General features: G+C 45.9%; 1 protein-coding gene across 2 annotated transcripts in view; it reads left to right on the top strand.

Moving 5' to 3' along the window:
- Window positions 1-19,597, top strand: part of ACACA (acetyl-CoA carboxylase alpha) — a 297,390-nt gene that overhangs the window by 161,714 nt on the left and 116,079 nt on the right. The window contains exons 34-38 of one of the 2 annotated variants that reach the window (XM_055001998.1): window positions 3,302-3,358; window positions 3,754-3,798; window positions 12,448-12,489; window positions 14,701-14,916; window positions 16,525-16,680. In XM_055001998.1, coding sequence (XP_054857973.1) covers window positions 3,302-3,358; window positions 3,754-3,798; window positions 12,448-12,489; window positions 14,701-14,916; window positions 16,525-16,680 — 516 coding nt within the window. The remainder of the gene's footprint in view (window positions 1-3,301; window positions 3,359-3,753; window positions 3,799-12,447; window positions 12,490-14,700; window positions 14,917-16,524; window positions 16,681-19,597) is intronic. The other variant, XM_055001997.1, reaches the window with a different exon arrangement.

The following is a 19,597-nucleotide window of genomic DNA, read 5'->3' as shown; positions in this document are numbered from 1 at the left end:
GTTGCTATATACTTATTGTCTGACACTTGTGGAATTTTAGAAGCAATAACAATTTTTTTTAAAAAATCACAGCATTATTATTAAAGTTATTTTCTTCCTTTTTTCTGATACTGGTCAGATGCTCATTTTTAAAGGGTTTTAACCTTAGTAAAAACATAGCAATCTGTGCTGGAAGGGAGATGGTTTGGCTCTTGATGCTGTGGGATGCAAGTGCTCTCTCCCTCCATCTCTATTTAATACCTTTTTTATTTTCATTTCTAATGTTGAGAGAGAGGGATTGAGCGAGGGAGCACATTTAAACCAGAAGCCAAATAACGCATTCATAAATAAGGAAACGGGCAGTGGGAAGCAACCTGAGTGAAATTTGGTCTCGCCGTAGATTCACTGGCAGCTTTGAGACTTTTTCACTTTCACTATTTGAGTTGTGCTCACCTCTCCAATAAGCAGACTGAGCTTTTGCCATAGAGGTTTAATCAGTTGCCATTACAAGGAGACTAGGAAAATTCCTTCTTCCAAGCCCAGTTGGTGGTGGCATCCAGTCCTGTGAGGCTCTTTCTCTGTAATGGAAAGACTCTGGCCAACCTGCCTACATTGTTGGGACCCTCCTCAAAAGCCATGCTCCCCCTGCCCCTGCCTGCAGAGGTGAGGCAGGTGTTGACGGAGAACAGGGCTTCTTTAGTAGTGGCACCTCATCAGGAATGCCCTTCCCCTTGTCTCTCCACAAGACATCTGACATGTGTTGAGAGATGCAATGGTAGTCGGGAAGGGTAGATTAAAAAGGCAGATCCGGCGACAGAGATGACTTTGCTATGCACTGGAGCTGTGTGAAGGGGCTGTGAAATGCCAGAAGGGAAACTTCATCCCATTATAACCGCCCCACGTCCAAGCCTGGCTCTGGAAGGCAGCTCCAGCCCATTTCTATTCCTCACTGCCCTCTGGTTGGGGGATCCCACACAGTTTTAGACTGGAGAGGTGAAATTGACAGAGCTTTTGGCAGATGAAGATGAAATTAACAAACTCTCTGAGGAGCAATCTCCGCAGGCTCTGTCTTTTAAACTACACTTCTTGGCTAACATTGCGTCTCTCTACACTGGTCAAACACGTACTGAGGCATCTTGTGTAGAGAGATTGTTAGATTTGCCTGGTACCAAAACATGGGCGGAGAAACTTGATCTTGTAAAACTGTGTATGCAGTCTGTTTCTAGCCTGAGGATTGTTATTTGCAAGTATTAGGCTGCTAAATGTTTTGTGTTGATTTTTATACTCTGGCTGGGTTTTTAACGATTTTATGCTGTTCCACGATTTTGTCCTGTTACACTTTTAACGGCACCTCATGCAGGTTCTCTGGAGAGACAGCATAGAAGTTTTATAAATAAATAACCTCATACCCCCCTCCTTCCAAATATGTAGGCAAGGCCAGCTTGATTGTAAAGCAAATGGAAGGCCCTCAGTTCACATGGCAAATTTGGCAGCGCCGATTTTAACAAAATGCTCCATTCGTAAGTCTTAACCTGAGCCGTTCGAGGAAGAAACTCACGGCATGCTAGTTTCTTAGGGCATCTGTCTATGATCTTGGCCTTGAGCTGTGAGAAGGCTTCAGGCCAACTGAAGGGGGTTGTGTCCCCTCCATCGTGAGAGAGGGACGCTCTGTACAAACCACAAAGTTCTGTTGTCTTTGTGGTTGCTTCAGCTCTAGCATTTGTAATAAAATCTGGAGCACCACTGTGATCAGCTCCAGCACAGCTCTTCACCGTATGTAGCGGGAAAAGTTGTTTTAACAGAGAAGGCTGATTTTAAAAGTTCTTGGATTCATTCATTGCTGTTGTGTGGTTTCCTTGGTCGTTTCTTGCCTTTCTCTACTAACATAGACCCAAGGCAGGTTCCAAATGTGTAAAATGTAGCTGTTATAGTTAAACTCTGTTTTAACAGTCCAGTGCAGCCATCCCCGAACCATGTGCCATGAGGGAATTGTTTGGGTGCTGTGAGAAATAAATTACTGAAGCAGTTAAAGGGTCTCATGACCTCAAACTGCCTGCTATGTCTCCTTCCAGTCAACCTCTGTTGCATCTCTACATGGGATACAATTAGAAGAATCCATCACTTCCCAATGCAAAGTCTGAATTGCCCTCATTGAGAGGCATGCCCAGAACAGTAACTCATGCAGAGACAAGGGGTGGGTGCAGTTAAACTCTTCCTTCTGATCTGCCCGGTCTCTGGTGCAGGTGCCTCCACCATGCTCTCACGTTCTGACTCTTTCCTTTTTGGCAAATGCATATTTGGGAATATGTATTTGCTGAGGTAACCTGATGCGTTGGAGTGAAATGCGCCTCGGATTTTAATTGGAGAATATTAAACACAAGAAGCTTAACTAAAAGAGCTTTAGCAAATCCTCTAGAGTCACCTTAGAAATCAATAACTGCATTTTGGGATGAATGGCTTGTAGCCATGGAGGAACCCACTTCATTAGTCGTTATTAATGGAAAGCAAAGGTTTCATGGATGTATACTGTGTATATATAGAGGGGTGCAGGTGCAGTATCTGGGGTGGGTGACACGGTGGGTAAGGTGAGAAAGTTCTGAAAGACGAGCGCGATCTTCAGTGATCATTCAATTGCAAACACCTTGCAATAAAGTCTTCACTGTGATTCATCTTCTGATATTCATCTTATGGTGGGGGGGGGGACACATTTGTAGAGGATGATTGGTCTATCAATGTTCGCTAGCCCTGGAAGGTCATGTGGTACCCCCACGTCCAAAGGCAGTATACATCGGAACAACAATGGCTGCAAGGTGGGGGGGGCAGCTGTGGAGGGCTACTGCATTCATGTGTTGCTACAGGTTTCCCAGATGCATCTGGCTGCCTGCGGCGGAAAGCATGATGTTGGACTAGAAGGACCTTGGGTCTGATCCTGCAAAGCTGTTCTTATTTTTCGGAACAAAGGCAACACTCTTCGGGGTGGGGCTGTATCACCTTTATGTCGTATCGGGTGTTAGAGTATCAGAGTGTGATCTGGGAGAAACAGGTCCAGCCCCCTGCTCTGCTGTGAAGTTGCCAGGTGGCCTTGGGCCAGTCACGCCATCTCAGCCTATCTCACAGAGTTGTTGTGAAAATAAAATGGGGGAGAGGAGAACTAAGTGTGTTTCCTGAATCTCCTTAGAGGAAGGGTGGAATGAAAAAATGTACTAAATACATAAATGTAAATCGAAATTGGGGCCATACTTTGCCTTCTTGAGAGTCTGCTGAATTTTCATAGTGCTGTCTTTCTGCTAACCGAATATTTTTTGTGTGCCCCCCCCATTAGAAATCAGTTCTGATTGACCACGGCATTCGGCGGTTGACTTTCCTTGTGGCACAAAAGGTATTTTGACATTTTTAACTTTCTGGGTAAGACTACCCCTTTATATATTTAAATGTGTAATTTAAAAAAAATATTTTGATGACATTGCAAATCTCGTCTGTTTTTAATGGGAGGAAAAATCACATTTGCAATTGCTTTTTTAAAAACGTTACTTATTCATTTCCAACTGCGAGATGGCATTGCAATAAGTTTTCTTAAGAAAATTTAATTGAGAATTGAAGATAGTGCCAATATTGAGCTGCCTGTGATTTTTGTCTTAATTTGTTTTTAATTCATGTACTAATTGCCAGCTTTCTCCCGCTTTCTTTCCTCTTCTTTTATCTTTCTGGACAACCCTCTCCCTGCCTTTCTGTGATCTCCCCGCTCCTCCACTGTCTTGTTTTTCCACTTACAAGGATTTCAGGAAACAGGTCTACTATGAGGTGGATCAAAGATTTCATGTAAGTAGAAGGGCCTCTCTTGGGAAGAGACCCCCAAAGGTTCCAGATTATTTTTCATCTTTTTCAAACTTTGCTGATGCAGTTCAGAAGCATTTTAAAAAAATACGTGGTATAATTTGCACATTGTGTGAGTTGGACCAACCCCCTCCCAGTGGCATGGTCTTGTGACTAAATGGTAAATAGATGGTATGGTTTGATTCTGCCTTGAGGGAGCTTTTGTGGCCAGTGGCTTTGCTTGCAGAAAAGCTTAGGTTCCGTTCTGGTGCGTCCTGTTGCGAGGATCTCTGGTGTCAGGGCTGGGTAAATCCTGCCTGAGGCCCTGGAGAGCAGCTGCCTGTTAGAGTAGACAATATTTGGCTAGATCAGGGATAGACAACCACTTCGGCCTGAATATCAAAATAAGTGCATTGCCTTCCTGTGACAATGTTGATGTGCAGGCAAACTGAAAGCGGGGGGGGGGGGGGGGGGATGAGTGCTGTTCTTGGCCCATGCTCTATGAGTTTCTCTACACGAGACATCTTACACAAGGATGCTCAAGTGTAGGGAGATGCAATGTTAGCAGGGAAGCGTAGTTTAAAAAGACAGAGCCTGCGGAGATCGCTCCTCAGAGGGTTTGTTAATTTCATTTTCACCTCCCATTTGAAAGGTGAACACTTCCCTGCTAACATTGCGTCTCCCTGCACTTGAGCGTCCTCGTGTAAGATGTCTCATGTAGAGAGACTCTAAGAGCAAGCCCACCCCGGCAGCACTCCCAGTGCCTCAGGACCTGGCTTTAGTGGCTGTGTGGATTGGGGCGGCAATGACAAGCACAAGCCATGTACATTGCCTTCTCCCACACTGCTTGCCCCAGTGGTATTGCTAGAACCTTATGGCTTGAGTCCTGCATTCCAAGCAAAATGGCCTCATGATAAGGAATGTCTTTGGTGTGCTCTATTTGTAAAAAATGAATAGCATCTACCTCAATTTGAGGGAGTCAGAATTCATGCAGACTGTTTCAGAAGGACTGCCTGTTGGTTTGGAGTAGAAGAGCAAGATTCGGGTCCAGTAGCACCTTAAAGACTAACTAGTTTTCCAAAGTAGGAGCTTTCAAGAGTCAAAGATCCCTTCAAACCTCATACCCTGGAAATAATGTTCGTCTTTAAGATGCTACTGGACCAGAAAATTCATGCATTGACCCTTCAATGTGTGCTGGAAAAATCTAAACTTAGTGCTTATTCCGGGTGAAAATGTTTTGCATATGTTGACTGAGTTTAGACATGATGCCAATCTGTACTAATGCAAGCATAGCATTTGGTGTGAACTGACAAACTGTGGCTTGCAATAAAGCTGGCAAACTATGTTTTGTGCCAACTATGGTTTAGTGTAGCATATAAATTGATAGACCATAGTCAGATCTGTTGCTCCATTTCCAGAGGTTGCTGCAAACAAAAATGAGCTGAAGTTGAGAGGACAGGAAATGAAAATGAACAAGAGCATCTAGCTTTGTCTTGCATTTGTGTATTTAGAGGTTCAAACCATGGTTAATGCAAACCATGATTTAACATTTATTTATTTACTTATTTCTTTAAAAACGTTTTTAATTTATGCATTTGAAACATTTTTTAAATTGCCTTCCCACCCAACTTGGGGCCCAAAGCAATGAACAATAAAAATACTAAAACAAGATTAAAAACACATAGAATATATAAAAACAATTACAATAGAGCACATAAATAAACGCCTGAATGGAAGGAAGGGTCAATGAGAATCAGTGAGGGAACACCAGTCAGAACAAAAAAGTCTTCCACTACCTGGAAGGGGGAGGGACAAATCTCCTTGGTGAAGGAATTCCATAATGTTGGTGTCATGACTAGAGATGGCCACGAACAGGAAAAAAAATCGAACATGATATTTGTCGTTTGTTGCCGTCCATGAACAGGGACTCACAAACAACCACGAACATGGCCCTGTTCACGAACATGTTCGTGGTTGGCTGTTCGTGGGGGCCAGCAGGCTCTCCTCCAGCCATCATCCAAGTCACGATCCCTACTGCACCACTCCCAGAAACCTGACCTGAGCAGGCACCAGGAAAGGTTCCAGTAATAAATAATAGCCTGGCCCCAGAGCCTGGCAGCAGCCATGGAACTTGAAGGGGTAGATCCTTATCCCACCACCCTCAAAGAAAATTCAAGCTCCAGTGCACTCACTCTATCAAAATGCCAACAGCAACTGTCTCTCCACTGTCTGCAAAGTCAGAGCTGGGAGCCCCCCTCCCCTCTGGTCTTTGCTCCCTTGTTGTAACAAATTTGGAGCTCCACACTTGAAAGGAAGACCTGCCTATCAAGCTAAATTGGGCTTAGATTGGGGTTTCCAGGGCAACAGCAGGAGTTCAGACAGGGAATTGATTGCAGGTGCCAGACTGTCTGGTGCAAGTCTGTGGTTTTTTTTAGTTCGCATTGCTGTTTGTGCCCATCTCTAGTCATGACTGAAAAGTTCCTTTCCCAGTTTGCCTCAGATGTCTGGGGCACCTGAAATAAGGCCTGCAAGGATGACCATCGTGGTTGGGCTAGGTTGATATGGGAGTAAGTGGTCTTTAAGGCATGCAGGCCCCGAGCCATATATATGACTGTGAAAGTCAGTACCAGCCCCTTAAATTGGGCCTGGAAGCACTGGAGTGAAATGGTTCTTACGACCCGCCATAGCATTCTGCATCAATGTTGTCCGACCTGAGCTGTTGTCTCAGTATACCTTCCCACAGTCTTGTCTGGCAGGTTGGTGGTGCTCACTCCATATTGCAGAGGGGAGGCTGTGACTAGCAGAAGAGTGGTTTGGCCCCTGTGAGCTTAGAGAGCAAAAGTGGATGAGTTTGTGACCCACTAAGAACAGCACTGGGCCAACTCAGCAGCTGCTAGAATAAGGACCTTTCACCTCCGGGGGTGGATGTACAGCGAGCCGCCGAAGCTCTCCTGCTAGCCCCTGTTCCTGCTGCCTTACATCAGCTCCTGGCTTGTTCATGTTGGAGCCTAGCATGAGAGCATTACAGGCATGAAGCATGTTTTGTCTGAGGTTATTATGTTGATAGTCAACAATGTCCACACGCTTAGATGTTTTCCCGCCAAGCAAGGGACTTAGTACAGCTCCACGCTTTGCACAGGAAACACTCATTTGGCCCCATCAACTTCTCTCATACACTCCTCACACCTTTGCTCTGGGCGACGTGTCTGTGAACAACCCAGCAAGCATGTTCACTGTGTGGCTGTGAGAGCTAATGTGGAGTTGTAGTTGGGGACTAGGACTAGGAGATCTGGTCCCAAAGCCATGAAGCTCACCGAATGCCACTGGGCCAGGTGCTCCCTTCCCTCGGTCCCTTCCTCTTTCAGCCTAACCTGCCTCGCAGGGTTGTTAGTAAGAGTGGGAGAATAAAAACGGACACCTCAAGGAAGGGGAGTTCATATGCTTTGCCTCCAGGTAAAGAGTCCTGGTAGAATTTATCGGCAGCAGGTTAAGGCAACCAAAATAGGAATAGGAGTTAGAAGGGAACCAGAGAGCTGAGCCAAGGGATGACGTCCTTCCTAGCAAGGCATATCCACAGCCACCAGTACAGCTCAGTCCCCTGTCAGAAACGTCCTAATTTTTCACCTCACCCCAACTCTTCCTGGCCCCGTTCAGAAATCATGACAAACCTCTCTCTGTCCATGGCAGGCACAAGTGTGATTTGTTATTTTGCTTGTTCTCTAAAAAAAAAAAGAAGATGGTTAGCAGCTGTTAGCCACAACAGCCCAATATGCAACCTCCGTTTCCTTCCTGCAGAGTCATTAGGCTACCACTCACTGGGGAGGCTAATAAGGAACAGACATGCCCAGTTCCACCTTCTCTTATTTTTGATCCTCCAAATGGGTTGGGCTACTGTTCCGTCTCCAGTAATTCAGTCCTCCACTTTTGCTGCCTCTTCCTTCTGGAATTAGTGGCTCTCTCTCCCTGGCCAACCGCAAAGTCCCACCCACAACACACAGGTTTGCCGCTACAATTCTTTTCATTTGCTTTCTGTCCCTGGACTAGAACCACCAAGTGATCTATGGTATTCCTCCCACTTGGCCAAACCTTTGCTAAATGTAAGCATAGCCTCGCTGGGTTAAATAAAGATTCATCTAGTCCAGCTTCCTGTTTCCTGTAATGGCCGACCAGATGTACCTGGGAAGCTCATAAGCAGGGCAGGTGGGTAACAGCCCCCTTCCATGCTAGGTTATCCTCTGTCCTTGCCAACGGCCATTTGTAGCTGGTGCTGCCCTCCATCAATTTATTTATTCCCATCTAAACTGTTGGCCAGTGCTATTACCTTGTGGCAGTGAGTTCCAAATGATAAATGGGTATATCTGTGGAGAATTACTTTCTTTTATTGATCCCCAATCTGCTGCCATTTTAAACACATGAGCTCAACTTCTAGTTTTATTGGAGATGAAGGAAAAAGTTATGTGTATCCTTTTTCTTTATACCTCCCCCAGCCCTCCTGTAGGGTGACCCTGGTTGATAGTTGGCCAGGGCTTGAGTTGCACAAGACAACCACCGTGCTGAAGCGAAGCAGGGGTGGGGTGGGGTGGGGTGGGGTGGGTGGAGTCAGTGCCTGGATGGGAGACCTTCTGCGAACTCGAGTGCCATGGCTGTAAAGAAATAAACTGATATATCTACCTCTTCCCCTTTTGGCAACAGTCTCATGGGAGAGTGAGAGCTGAGGGCAAAATTGGAGGACCTGCATATTTTATTTATCTGATGGGTGGTTTCTGTGCCCAGAGAGATTCCATGTTTTGTGAGAAAAGTCCACGCATGCCCTCTTGGGCTGGAAGACTCCATCCCTCTCTGCTTAGAAGGGTCTTCCTTCAGACTCACTTATGAATCTCTCCTCTTCCATGGGCTCTGTTACTGGACTGCCTATCAACTTAACTCAGGGGCCTTGGCTTGGGTTTGTTTTGTGTTTTAATTACAGTCTATATAATTAGTTCCCAGCATGTTGAGGTAATAGAGAGTTGCTCCAGCAAGCTTCCAATTTCCTCATCTCATTAGGTTTTTAACGCGATTATTAGTATAATAACGGCCTATGATGATTTTCCCATGTAGCTTTTTGCATTCTCCAATTTGCAGGGTGTCTTGATTGGCTAATTTAGGCGAATTATTCTGATTGTCTTGATGATGGTTGGTTGATTAGAACACAGCAGGAGCATAATTCCTCCATCTAGGATGGCAGAATCCCTTTTTTCAGGTTTTGGGTTGTGTGTGGGTGTGTTTAATTATGATATTTGCCTCAAACACTTCCTTTGCCTCAAAGAAAGCAACGGAAGGAGGGATAAGTTGCATGTAGAGATGAAGGCAGGAAAAGAGTAAAGGAAACTGACACTAAAAAGAGAAAAAGATTTTGATCATATTCTGGGTTTGAGGAGGGTTTTTTTTTTTGGATATAGCCAAGGTTTTCTTCCGGCTTTGACCAGTCTTCTAAATAAGAGCATATTTACACTGCAAACTTAACCCTCTGATACGAGTTTTAGTTACGTTTACCTGAAAAAAACCGGGTACTTCTCAGAGCGGGACCACAAGTGACGCCTGACACAGGTTGGACACTTGCCAGCTTCCCTCAAGGTTTGATGGGAAATGTAGGCAGCTTGGCGGAATGTTGGACAAGTGACAGTTGAAAAGTCCATTGGACAGCAGTCAGAGAGCCAAGCTGCAAGACCAGGACGCCTACATTTCCCATCAAAACTTGAGGGAAGCTGACAAGTGTCCAACCTGTGCCTTTTGTCACTTGTAGTTCCGCTCTCAGATTAAGATTTTGAGGACATAAGTGCCAGTATACCAGGGTCTCATTTTGAGATTCAGGTTCAGGTTTTTCTGGGATTCCAGAATTATTAGGCTTCCATTATTTCCTGTGAGGGTCCTTGGGGGGAGTAGAGGATGGAGTGGCTGTTTTTAAACCAAATGATACCAAAATTGCAAGCAAGCTAGTGCAACCTGTCCACTAAAGACCTGCCATGTTTTTGGTGAATTAGACCCATATGGAATCCTGAGCAAGGTGCCCCCAGCCACCCTCCTTTTAGGGGCGCAAACTGAGAGGAGAAAACAGCCCTGAAAAAGGGTTCCACATCCAGAAAGGATGGAGGGAAGTAGAAGGAGCCAGCTAGACTCACAGCTCTGTTGGCTGAGAGACTCTTGTTAGCTGCAAGCCACTCTTCTTGGGCCAAGTTAGACTCTCACTGGATGCAAGTCACTTTTCTGACGCTCAGGAAACCTGTTGGGGGCAGGAGAGAAGGCCTGGGATCCTTAAAATAGCAGCCCTGGATATTTCTGAATATTTCCAGAAATATACAGGACCCAGATAATGATATTCCCAAGAATCTCAAATACCTCCCCCAATACTCAAGTGTACTTTAAAAATACTGATAAGGTTTTGCGGGGGGGGGGGGTATATATTCGGACAGAATATATCTGAGCACACATCCCTAATCAGTTTAACTCAACATATGCACAAACAACGGCTGTCCAGGGTTTCAGGTGGAACTCTTTTGTATCAGCTGTTACCGGATCCCTTTTTGAGCTGGAGATGCTGGGAATTGAATTTAGGAATTTCTGCATGCAAAGCAGGTACTGTGCCACTCAGCCATGGCCCTGTACCAAACTGTTATGGCTTCCTTCAAAGAATCCTGGGAATTGTAGTCAAAACAAAAGAAGAGTTGGGACATCTTGAAGACCACTGGATTTATCGTGGCATAAATGTTCATGAACTTCATGAACTTCTTTGTAGTTAGAGACGTTTTTAAGAATCCCCAGTGTGTGTGTCTTTCCTCCCCGCTCTCCCTCTCCCTCTCTTTCCCTTTCAAAGAACTACAACTTCAGGATTCCCTGGGGAGAAAAATCAGCTATTTAAACCAGTTTAGGTCTGTAAGTGTAGATTTGATTTAAGCCCACAGAAATTAACAGCTCATGTATTGGTGCATATTAATAATCTGAGTGAGACAGAAGAACAAACTCTTCCAGTTACAAAGTTTTCTCTCACTGGTTCCTTGAAGCTGAATCTTTTTCACCACAGATGATCTTCTGTTTACCCTAAACTAAACATTTTAAAATATTCATAATCAGGGCTTTTTTTCTGGGAAAAGAGGTGGGGGAACTCAGTGGTTTGCCCTCAGAGAAAATGGTCACATGGCTGGGCACCCCCTGATCTCCAGACAGAAGGGAGTTTAGATTGCCCTCCACGCAAGCAGCGCAGAGGGCAATCTCAACTCCCCTCTGTCTGGAGATCAGGGGGCGGGGCCACCAGCCATGTGACCATTTTCAAGAGGTTCCGGAACTCCGTTCCACTGCGTTCCAGCTGAAAAAAAGCCCTGTTCATAACGATCATGGGCGAAACTGTACCTGTGGGGAATACGAATTGAGGAGTGGGTATGTCTGTGTCAAATCAAAAACATGGCAACTCCACCTTGAGCCAATATTTAGTTCCCTTCATTCACTGAATCTATAAAACTGTACTTCGTCACATGCCAGTGTTTCTGGGACGGATGGGAATGGAAACACAACTATAGCGGCAACTCTCCACCAGGCTTTTGTCTGCTGTGTAACTTGTGCTCCATCCTGAAGTCTTCTTTGGAGCTTTGTGTGCCTGGCTGTTTGCTCATTTCCCTGCAGTGGGGCGAGCCAAGCTACTACTCGTTTTTCTTCTGAGAAGTGGTTTCAGGATATTGGAATGGGTTTTATTTTGATGGAAACAAGGTGGTCACATTAGTAAACATGCAGGTACATGAACCTCAGGAGAGTTTTTCAGCATTTATGTTCTGCTGTCCAGCGAAAATTGACACTCAAGGCAGCTTAGGATGTTGTGAAAATGAAACCCATTGTTTAATACTAATTGAGAATCCTGGCTACCCCAATTTATTAGGGCGCTCCAGTTCAGATGTCACAATAAATAGGAGTTATCCCACAATAAATCAAGAAGTTTTCAGTCTTGCTCTGTGCCAGGATATGAGAGCATGAAAGTGCAAGGATTCACATCTCAAGCAAACTGGGGTTTTTATGTTATCTGAATGCAGCCTTATAAAGTTTTTCCATATCCTGAATTGTTGGAGGGGTAGGGGCAGCTGAATCCCATGTGAGTATTGGCTGTGATCACATGGAATAAATTAGTAGCCACCTTAATTTTTTGTGTATATTTGTTAACTCTTCTGTTTTAGTGTTTGTACCCCTTGGGTTCTTCCCAAAGTCCCATAATAGAAAAAAATTCAAATAGGGACTTGTTTTGCTGATAGCTACATAAAGGCAGAAAATCTTATTGCAGTGATCCCGTAACTTTAGAATATCTCTCACAATTTGTAAATTTGCTTTTACTTCATTTATATCCTGCTTTTCTCCCCCCACCCCCACCCCCAGTGGGGGACGCAAAGCAGCTTGCCTCATTCTCCTCTCCTCCATTTCCCCCCCCCCCCCTTACAACAACCTTGTGAGGCAGGTTAGGCTGAGATTATGTGACTGACCCAAGGTCGCTCAGCAAACTTCCATGGCGGGAGCAGGTAATCAAACCCGAGTTACCCAGATTCTAATCCATCGCTCTAGCCGCTGCATCACACTGGCTCTCATGAGATAAATGGCAAATGATTTTTTAAAAAAATACTAATCTTGATCTTTTCCAAACAGAGGGAATTCCCCAAATTTTTCACATTCCGTGCACGAGATAAGGTAAGCCGTAAAGTTGTCGCTATTCTTGTTTTCGGGTTGTAAATGAATTTGTGTACTGTAAGGCCAGCTAGAGTCACCTGTTTGGGCCCATAGAGGGGCTCCAAAATAGCTCACCCACTTTGCTGTAAATATATCTCAATTGAAAGTCCTGATAAAAGGCTCCTTGTAGTTTTTATCTCACTAAAGATGCCCATTGGCCTTGACCAGGGGTCCTCAAACTTTTTAAACGGGGCCAGTTCACTGTCCCTCAGACCGTTGGAGGGCCGGACTATAGTTTAAAAAAAAAACTATGAACAAATGCATCTAGAAGGGAAAAGTGTATGAAGACATTTACTGAAAAAATTGATTTAGAATAGGAAAATAACCAATGGATGGCATGTGTTTGCAAACATGGTCAATGGTATAAAAATATAAAGAATTATACAAAGTACCAATACATATACATTCAGTACAATGGATACTATAGAGCAGGGGTCCTCAAACTATAACAATCCACCCCTCCCCACGGCAGGTCCGCGGCGCCCCCCACTCCAAAGGGCTCCCACCTGCGTGGCCCTCCGCCTGGGCTCCTGCCTGCACTCTCGCGGACTGGTGGAGGGAAGGGTGGGCGGGCGGGTGGAGAGGGAAGCGCAGCCCGGCTGAGGCATAGCGGGAACGTGCAGCTGCCGCCAACGAGCCCACCGCCAGCGAAGCAGCTGGATGAACTGTTAGGGAACCCGACGCCGGACTACGACTCCCAACAGGCCGTGCAGCGCTCCCTTGGCCCGGCCGGTGGGCGCCTTGCCGAAAAGCATTGCGGGTTTTGTAGTCCGGGAGGCTTCTCTGCGCACCTGGCAAAAACACCCGGCAGGCCGGATAGATGGCCTCGGCGGGCCGCATGTGGCCCACGGGCCGTAGTTTGAGGACCCCTGGCCTTGACGTTCTAAAAAGACAAACATGCATAACTGGCTGACCCTTTATGGCCTCAGAGTAGCCGAGCCAATTGGAAGCCAGAGGGCCCAGCTTGCAGTGGCTCCCTTTGGTACCAGAATATGTCTGCCTGTGGCATTGAAAGAAGCAGGGAAGATAGAAAGGGATAGATGGTGATACAGGGAAAACCAGGGCTTTTTTTCTGGGAAAAGAAGTGGTAGAACTCAGTGGGTTGCGCTTAGAGAAAATGGTCACATGGTCAGTGGCCCCACCCCCTGATCTCCAGACAGAGGGGAGTTTAGATTGCCCTCCGCGCCGCCAAGTGACGCAGAGGGCGATCTAAACTCCTCCCTGTCTGGAGATCAGGGGGCGGGGCCACCAGCCATGTGACCATTTTCAAGAGGTTCCGGAACTCCGTACCACCGCGTTCCAGCTAAAAAAAAGCCCTGGGGCCAACCCAAGGCATTTTGCTGTTTTAGGAGAGGAGACCGTGGTGCCCCCTATGCAGAAACAATAATTAACTCATTGTTGGCTGTCCTTTAATGGGTACCAAAATTTACTACTATAAAGGTAAGTTAGGTTCTGAATCAAGGGCTGTCTGGTAGTGGCTGTAGTAGTTGTCACAAGTAGTTTCTGTTTCAGTCACCTGAAGGCTTCCCCCCCCCCCCATGAAGGTTCTGTTAGAGGCTTCCCCCAGCCATTTTGAGCCCATGGGCACCTTTGGAATTTTGAGAGAGGGCAGTGAGTGAATACTACCCTAAAATGGCTGCCGCAGTGTGCAGAGCCAAATGGAATATTTCCCACCTCACACCTCCTGGGAAAAGGAAATCTTGAAGGGGAATGAAACCATGAGACCATACACTAAGGCAAGCCCAGGTCCTTTCCAGTCCTGATCCTTCATTTGAAAGAGGGCAGCCAGTAAGAAGCCCTGACTTACACTGACCCCCGTCCACTTTCTGAAAGGCTTGGTGGGCGCCATGTTGGGCAACCCTTAAAGCTCCTGGTGAACTAGATAATTTAAGTCATCAGGATAAATAGCACTTCTGGTTTTTGTTTTCATTGTATTTATTTGGTTTCTTAAATACTGTTTTCTTGTTATTAGTGTCTGTGTTATGCCTTCTTTGAGATGTGCCATATAAGCATTAAAAAAAACCCTAAATGTTTCTTAAAAAGAACTATCTTTTTGTTTTTGTTTTTTATGATCTTCTGTGGTAACCTCCATCCTATACAAAAAGATACTTATTTCCGATTCCTCCCTGTAAATGAATGCAAACCATTTATATTTTAAACAATTCGCTGCAGTTTGAGGAAGACAGGATCTACCGCCACTTGGAACCTGCGTTGGCTTTCCAGCTGGAGCTCAATCGAATGCGCAACTTTGACCTCACTGCCATTCCTTGTGCCAATCACAAGATGCATCTCTACTTGGGAGCAGCAAAAGTAGAGGCAGGAGCGGAGGTGACAGACTACCGGTTCTTTGTTCGGGCAATCATCAGGCATTCGGACTTGGTTACGAAGGTGGGTTCTGCTTCCTTGCTAGCCAAATGTCAGCATTGTTTCAGTTCTGTATTAGATTTCTCTTTGTTTTCAAATTTCTGCAATCTGTACCCTATTGTATTGTTTACTGCATGCCCAGCTGTTGATTGTATTGAATTTACACTGTTTAATCTGCCTTGAATCTCAGTGAGAAAGGTAAACTATAAATATAAATAAATGTGTGGCATTAGTACAGGTTGTGCTGCAGCACAGGAAGGTAGGACCTGTATTTCATCAAATTATTCAGGCTTATGCAGTGAATGCTATTTTGTGGTCTCTGCGACACTCTAAGACAGGCATGGTGCTCTTGGATTTTGTTCTCACAGAAACAGTATCCTTAGGTGCAGTGTATTACTTCTGTAGTAATAAGTGGCAGCCATTTTACTTGAATGGAAGACAGGAAATCATTGGACATCCATGTGGTGGAGGTAAAGCTGTGACTGCTACTTAGTGGTGTGCAGCCCGAAAGGATTCGGGTTTCCCACTTTGGGTTTACCCGAAGCGGAGGAAAAATTCGGAAATACCATAATTCCGAAGCAGCAAGCCGCTTAGGAATTATGATATTTTACTCACTTCAGTATGCTCCGTAAATATTCGAAGCATACGGAAGTGAGGGGGGCAACCCCTCCACCCCACCCCCCTGGGGCAACCCCTCCATCCCCCACCCACTTACCTGGCTGGAGGGAGAGCGGGAAGGTCATCAGCTGGGTGGCGGGTTGCTGCCATGGTGGTGGTGGTGGCAGCAACAAGAGGCTGCAGCGGCCTGGAGCCAGCCAGCTCCTCTGCTGCCGCACTGCCTCCTGAGCCTGCAGGGCGGTGGGGGAGGCCGGAGCTGCTTCCTCTGGCCCTTCCTGCCCCTCAAATGGCCGCCGCAGCCATTTGAGGGGCAGGAAGGGCTTTCTCCGCCTCCTCCGCTACCCCACGACCCCGTGGGTGGCAGGGAGATCCGGAGCCACCGCTGCCGCTGACAAGGTAAGTTGGGCTGGGTGGGGCTGGGGGGCTGGGGTGATGTTTAAAGGGCCCCGCCGCTGCTTGCAAGCAGTGGCGGAGCCTTTTAAACTCAGCCCTGAAGCTTTCCGAAGCATTACAAATGCTTTGGAAAGCTTTGATTCGGGATTTCTGAATTGCTGGCCCCGATTTGGAAATCCCTAATCTTTACGGATCGGGTCCGATTCGGGCATTTTTCCCAAATCGAATTCCCGAACTGCACACCCCTACTGGTGTTACTAGAGTTTAAAGTGAGGGGTGAGTTTAGTTTTCTCTCAACTGTGTCAAAGACAAGAAGTTTATGCACAGAAATGGGGGAGCATTGTTTAACTCTTACTGAGTCCCCCTTTATCTTCCTGTTTTTCAAGACTTAATTCTCATCAGCACGCCCAAGGCCCAAACTGGTCTTATTGGCAAGTCCCTTTGTCACAGCAAGGCCTCTTTTAAGTCTGAGCTGGCCATTGGGCGACAAGGCAGACTGCAAACCCTGTCAGAGTAGCTGCATGCCAACTAGAGCCTATCAGCTACTGATCCTTCCTGTAGAGAAAACCTGACATGTTGATTAGAACGAAGCAGAATAATGGACAGGGTATCTTCCCGCAGGAGGCATCTTTCGAGTACCTTCAGAACGAGGGGGAGCGCTTGCTTTTAGAAGCCATGGATGAACTGGAAGTAGCCTTTAACAACACAAACGTGCGCACAGACTGCAACCACATATTCCTCAACTTTGTCCCCACTGTTATTATGGACCCATCTAAGGTACACTGTTTAGTCTCCTGCCTTTGAGAAAAAGCTATATGGAGATCAATATATCCTGCCATTTACGACAGTGTGGAAACACAGCTTGGGGAACTAGAAATCCTGCATCAAGTGAACCAAAAAGTTTATGCCAAAAACTGAATTCTGGAATCTGCATGGAATGTGTAGCATTGTATTTACAGAAATTAAACAAAAAATAGGGGGTTGTTTTGATCATGCTGCCAGCTCTCAAGAAAAAAACCCACCTGTTTAAGTATTTGCATTTAGCAGTTCTGGGATAGAATAGCAGCGGAAATTTGGGAGCGAATATAAGAAAACGAGAGCATTCTGCCAGCGTCATCCCTTTTTCAGCCTTTGCAGTTGAGTTAAAAGCAACCCCAGCACCATGAGAGAGAGTATGTTACGCAGTTTACAAAAAATAAATTTTAAAAATTGCAAGCCAGTAGGGGCATGAAATACCGCAAGGCAATTAACTGCATTATGGTTGGGGAACACATTGAATATGGAGTTGTAGAAGATTGAAAACAATGGTTTATCAATCCCACCCACTCAATACTTCTCCAGGTTACTAGGATCCCACTTCATAGTTTACACAGTTCGCCCAGTTTATGTTAGATATGGAAAGTGGAAAGGAGCAATAAACAGAAGATGGCTGAAGTTTTGCTCCCTGTATTTTGGAAAGCCTGTTTTGCCCCCGGAGCTCCTGCCCTCTTTCCTTCTGAGATTTCACAGTTTGTTTATTTTTGTGCCATCCCTCTTCCAAAGGAGTTCACGGCAATATTCATGGCTCTCCCAGTTTCCATTTTATCTTAACAACTCTGTGAAATAGGCTAGGCTTCCAGAGAGAGAGACTGGTCCAGGATCAGCCAGCCAGATTGACGGCAGAATAGCTCTATGGCACGTGAGGCATTGCTCATACACCTCAAATCACAAGCACAAGGACTAGAAAATTGGGGCTGTTTTTGTTTTTTTTTTGGAACTGCGTTTAGGGGTAGAATTTTTTACTATACCAGAATTCTTGAGAAATGGAAAAAAAATTCCCCACCTGTTGGCAGAAGGGCATTGGCAAACTTACTGAGTAGTTGCAAGCGAGAGTAGTATGTTACAGCTTGGTGAGTGATTGCCTGTATCTTTGTAGTGGGGTCTGTGCAGGTCACCTCTGGTGTTGCTTCCCTCTGTTTCTCAAAACTGCATGTTGCAAAGCCACTAGAACTGTAGAGGCCAGCCTTTACACCACCAAGTTCTGTGTGTGAACAAGTGCCAATGTTGTGTCCCCTGCAGTACATAGAAAATCTCTCCATGCTTTGTGGAATTTTTGCCTCTAGACCAGTTGCTCTGCAGGCCCTTGGGTGTTTTGAACATATATTGAGGCTTTCTTGCTAGGAAAACCATCTATGGCAGACGATCTTCCACAACTATCGCTTACTGAATTTCCAGAGCTGGGCTTGGACTTGGAGAGGTTACAATCGGCAGAAGTTTCCCTTCTGGCATTTCACAGCCTCTTCACACAGCTCCAGCGTATAGCAAAGCCTTTGCCCTGCCACCGGCTCTGTCTTTTTGAACTACCCTTCCCGGTTAACATTGCATCTCCTGACACGTGTTCTTCACGTGTCAGATGTCTCATGTAGAGAGGCTCTTAGTGAGAACTCACTCCAAGCATGACTTCATTGGAAGGGGGCTGTCAGCTGGATAGGCATCCAGGCATGATAAAATGGTGCCTGGCTGCTGCTGTTTCTCCACCTAGGCTTGCTGATGGCAGCTGAGAGGCGGGGATTTTGCTCCCATCTCCTGTAGCATGCAGTTGTTGGGGAATATTCTCCTTTCTCGTGTGAGGCGATGAGGCCTAAGACTCTGGGCCAGATTCCCCATACCAGCAAAGTATGTGCTCTGAAGCACCTCCCAGAATCCTTTGCAATGCACAGGGGTTCCATGGCACTTCTACAGAGACTGCTTGGCCTGCAATTGGATGTGAAAATTATTGCTAGGCATCTGCCCAGTGCTGCAATACAGACTTGACTCTAAGCCGTAACCACAAATGCCTGCTGTCTGTGCCTCTCAGGGGTAGCCGTGCCTCAACTTGAGCACCCCATGCTAGAAAATGGCCAGAGATTTGGGTGCTGTTGTGTGGTTAGCAAGGAACACAGCTAGCTGTGTAGCTGTCCCACAAACCAGCTTCTGCTTGCTTGAACGCTGTCTTTGTAGACGTTGCTCAAGGGGCGCTCTGGAGGGTCTTAGGGTAGTTTGGAAGAAAACATTTAAGTCCTGCCTTCAGATTGCCTTACTTTTAATATGCGCTATTTACCAAACAGCAGTATATTAGGAAGTTTAATAAAACGGCAGAGGAACGGGCCTCCGAGCAGTAATTGCCTTCTTGATTTAAGGCATCGTATCCACAGTGAAGCGTGGGGCGTAAATACTTTTTTAGATGTTTGCAGAGGATTTTGCTCTTAATGCTACTGTCTGCTTTGTTAGTAGACAAGGACAGGGATGGGAGTTCACATGGCCCCCAAATGTCGCGCTCCCTCCCCTCCTCCACCCCAGTATTGTCGCTGCCACCACAAGTATAGCAAGAGAGAGCATTCTTGCTAGATTGGGCCAAAGGTCCGTGTGTTCTAGCAGCCTGTTTCCAACAGCAATAGAATGCTTCCAGGAAGCACATGGCTATGCATAAAGTGCTTGGCAGTCTTCACCTGCTATTTGTTCCCTGGCCACTGTATTCAGAGGTACTCTGCCTTAGAACATGGAGGTTTTAAGCCTATGGCTGTTAATATATTTTGTGGCAGTGAATTCCCCAAGTTAGGCCTGGTCTATATATGCAGCAGAATGAGTTTGAAGACTTTGAGGTTGAGGGTTTCGGGACCGTACCATGTGAGGGAAACACTTTTTTTAAATAGTAAAGACTCCAGTAGCACCGTTA

This window comes from Eublepharis macularius, chromosome 17 (genome assembly GCF_028583425.1).
Source record: "Eublepharis macularius isolate TG4126 chromosome 17, MPM_Emac_v1.0, whole genome shotgun sequence".
NCBI lineage: Eukaryota > Metazoa > Chordata > Lepidosauria > Squamata > Eublepharidae > Eublepharis > Eublepharis macularius.
This window is presented reverse-complemented; position numbering and strand designations above follow the sequence as displayed.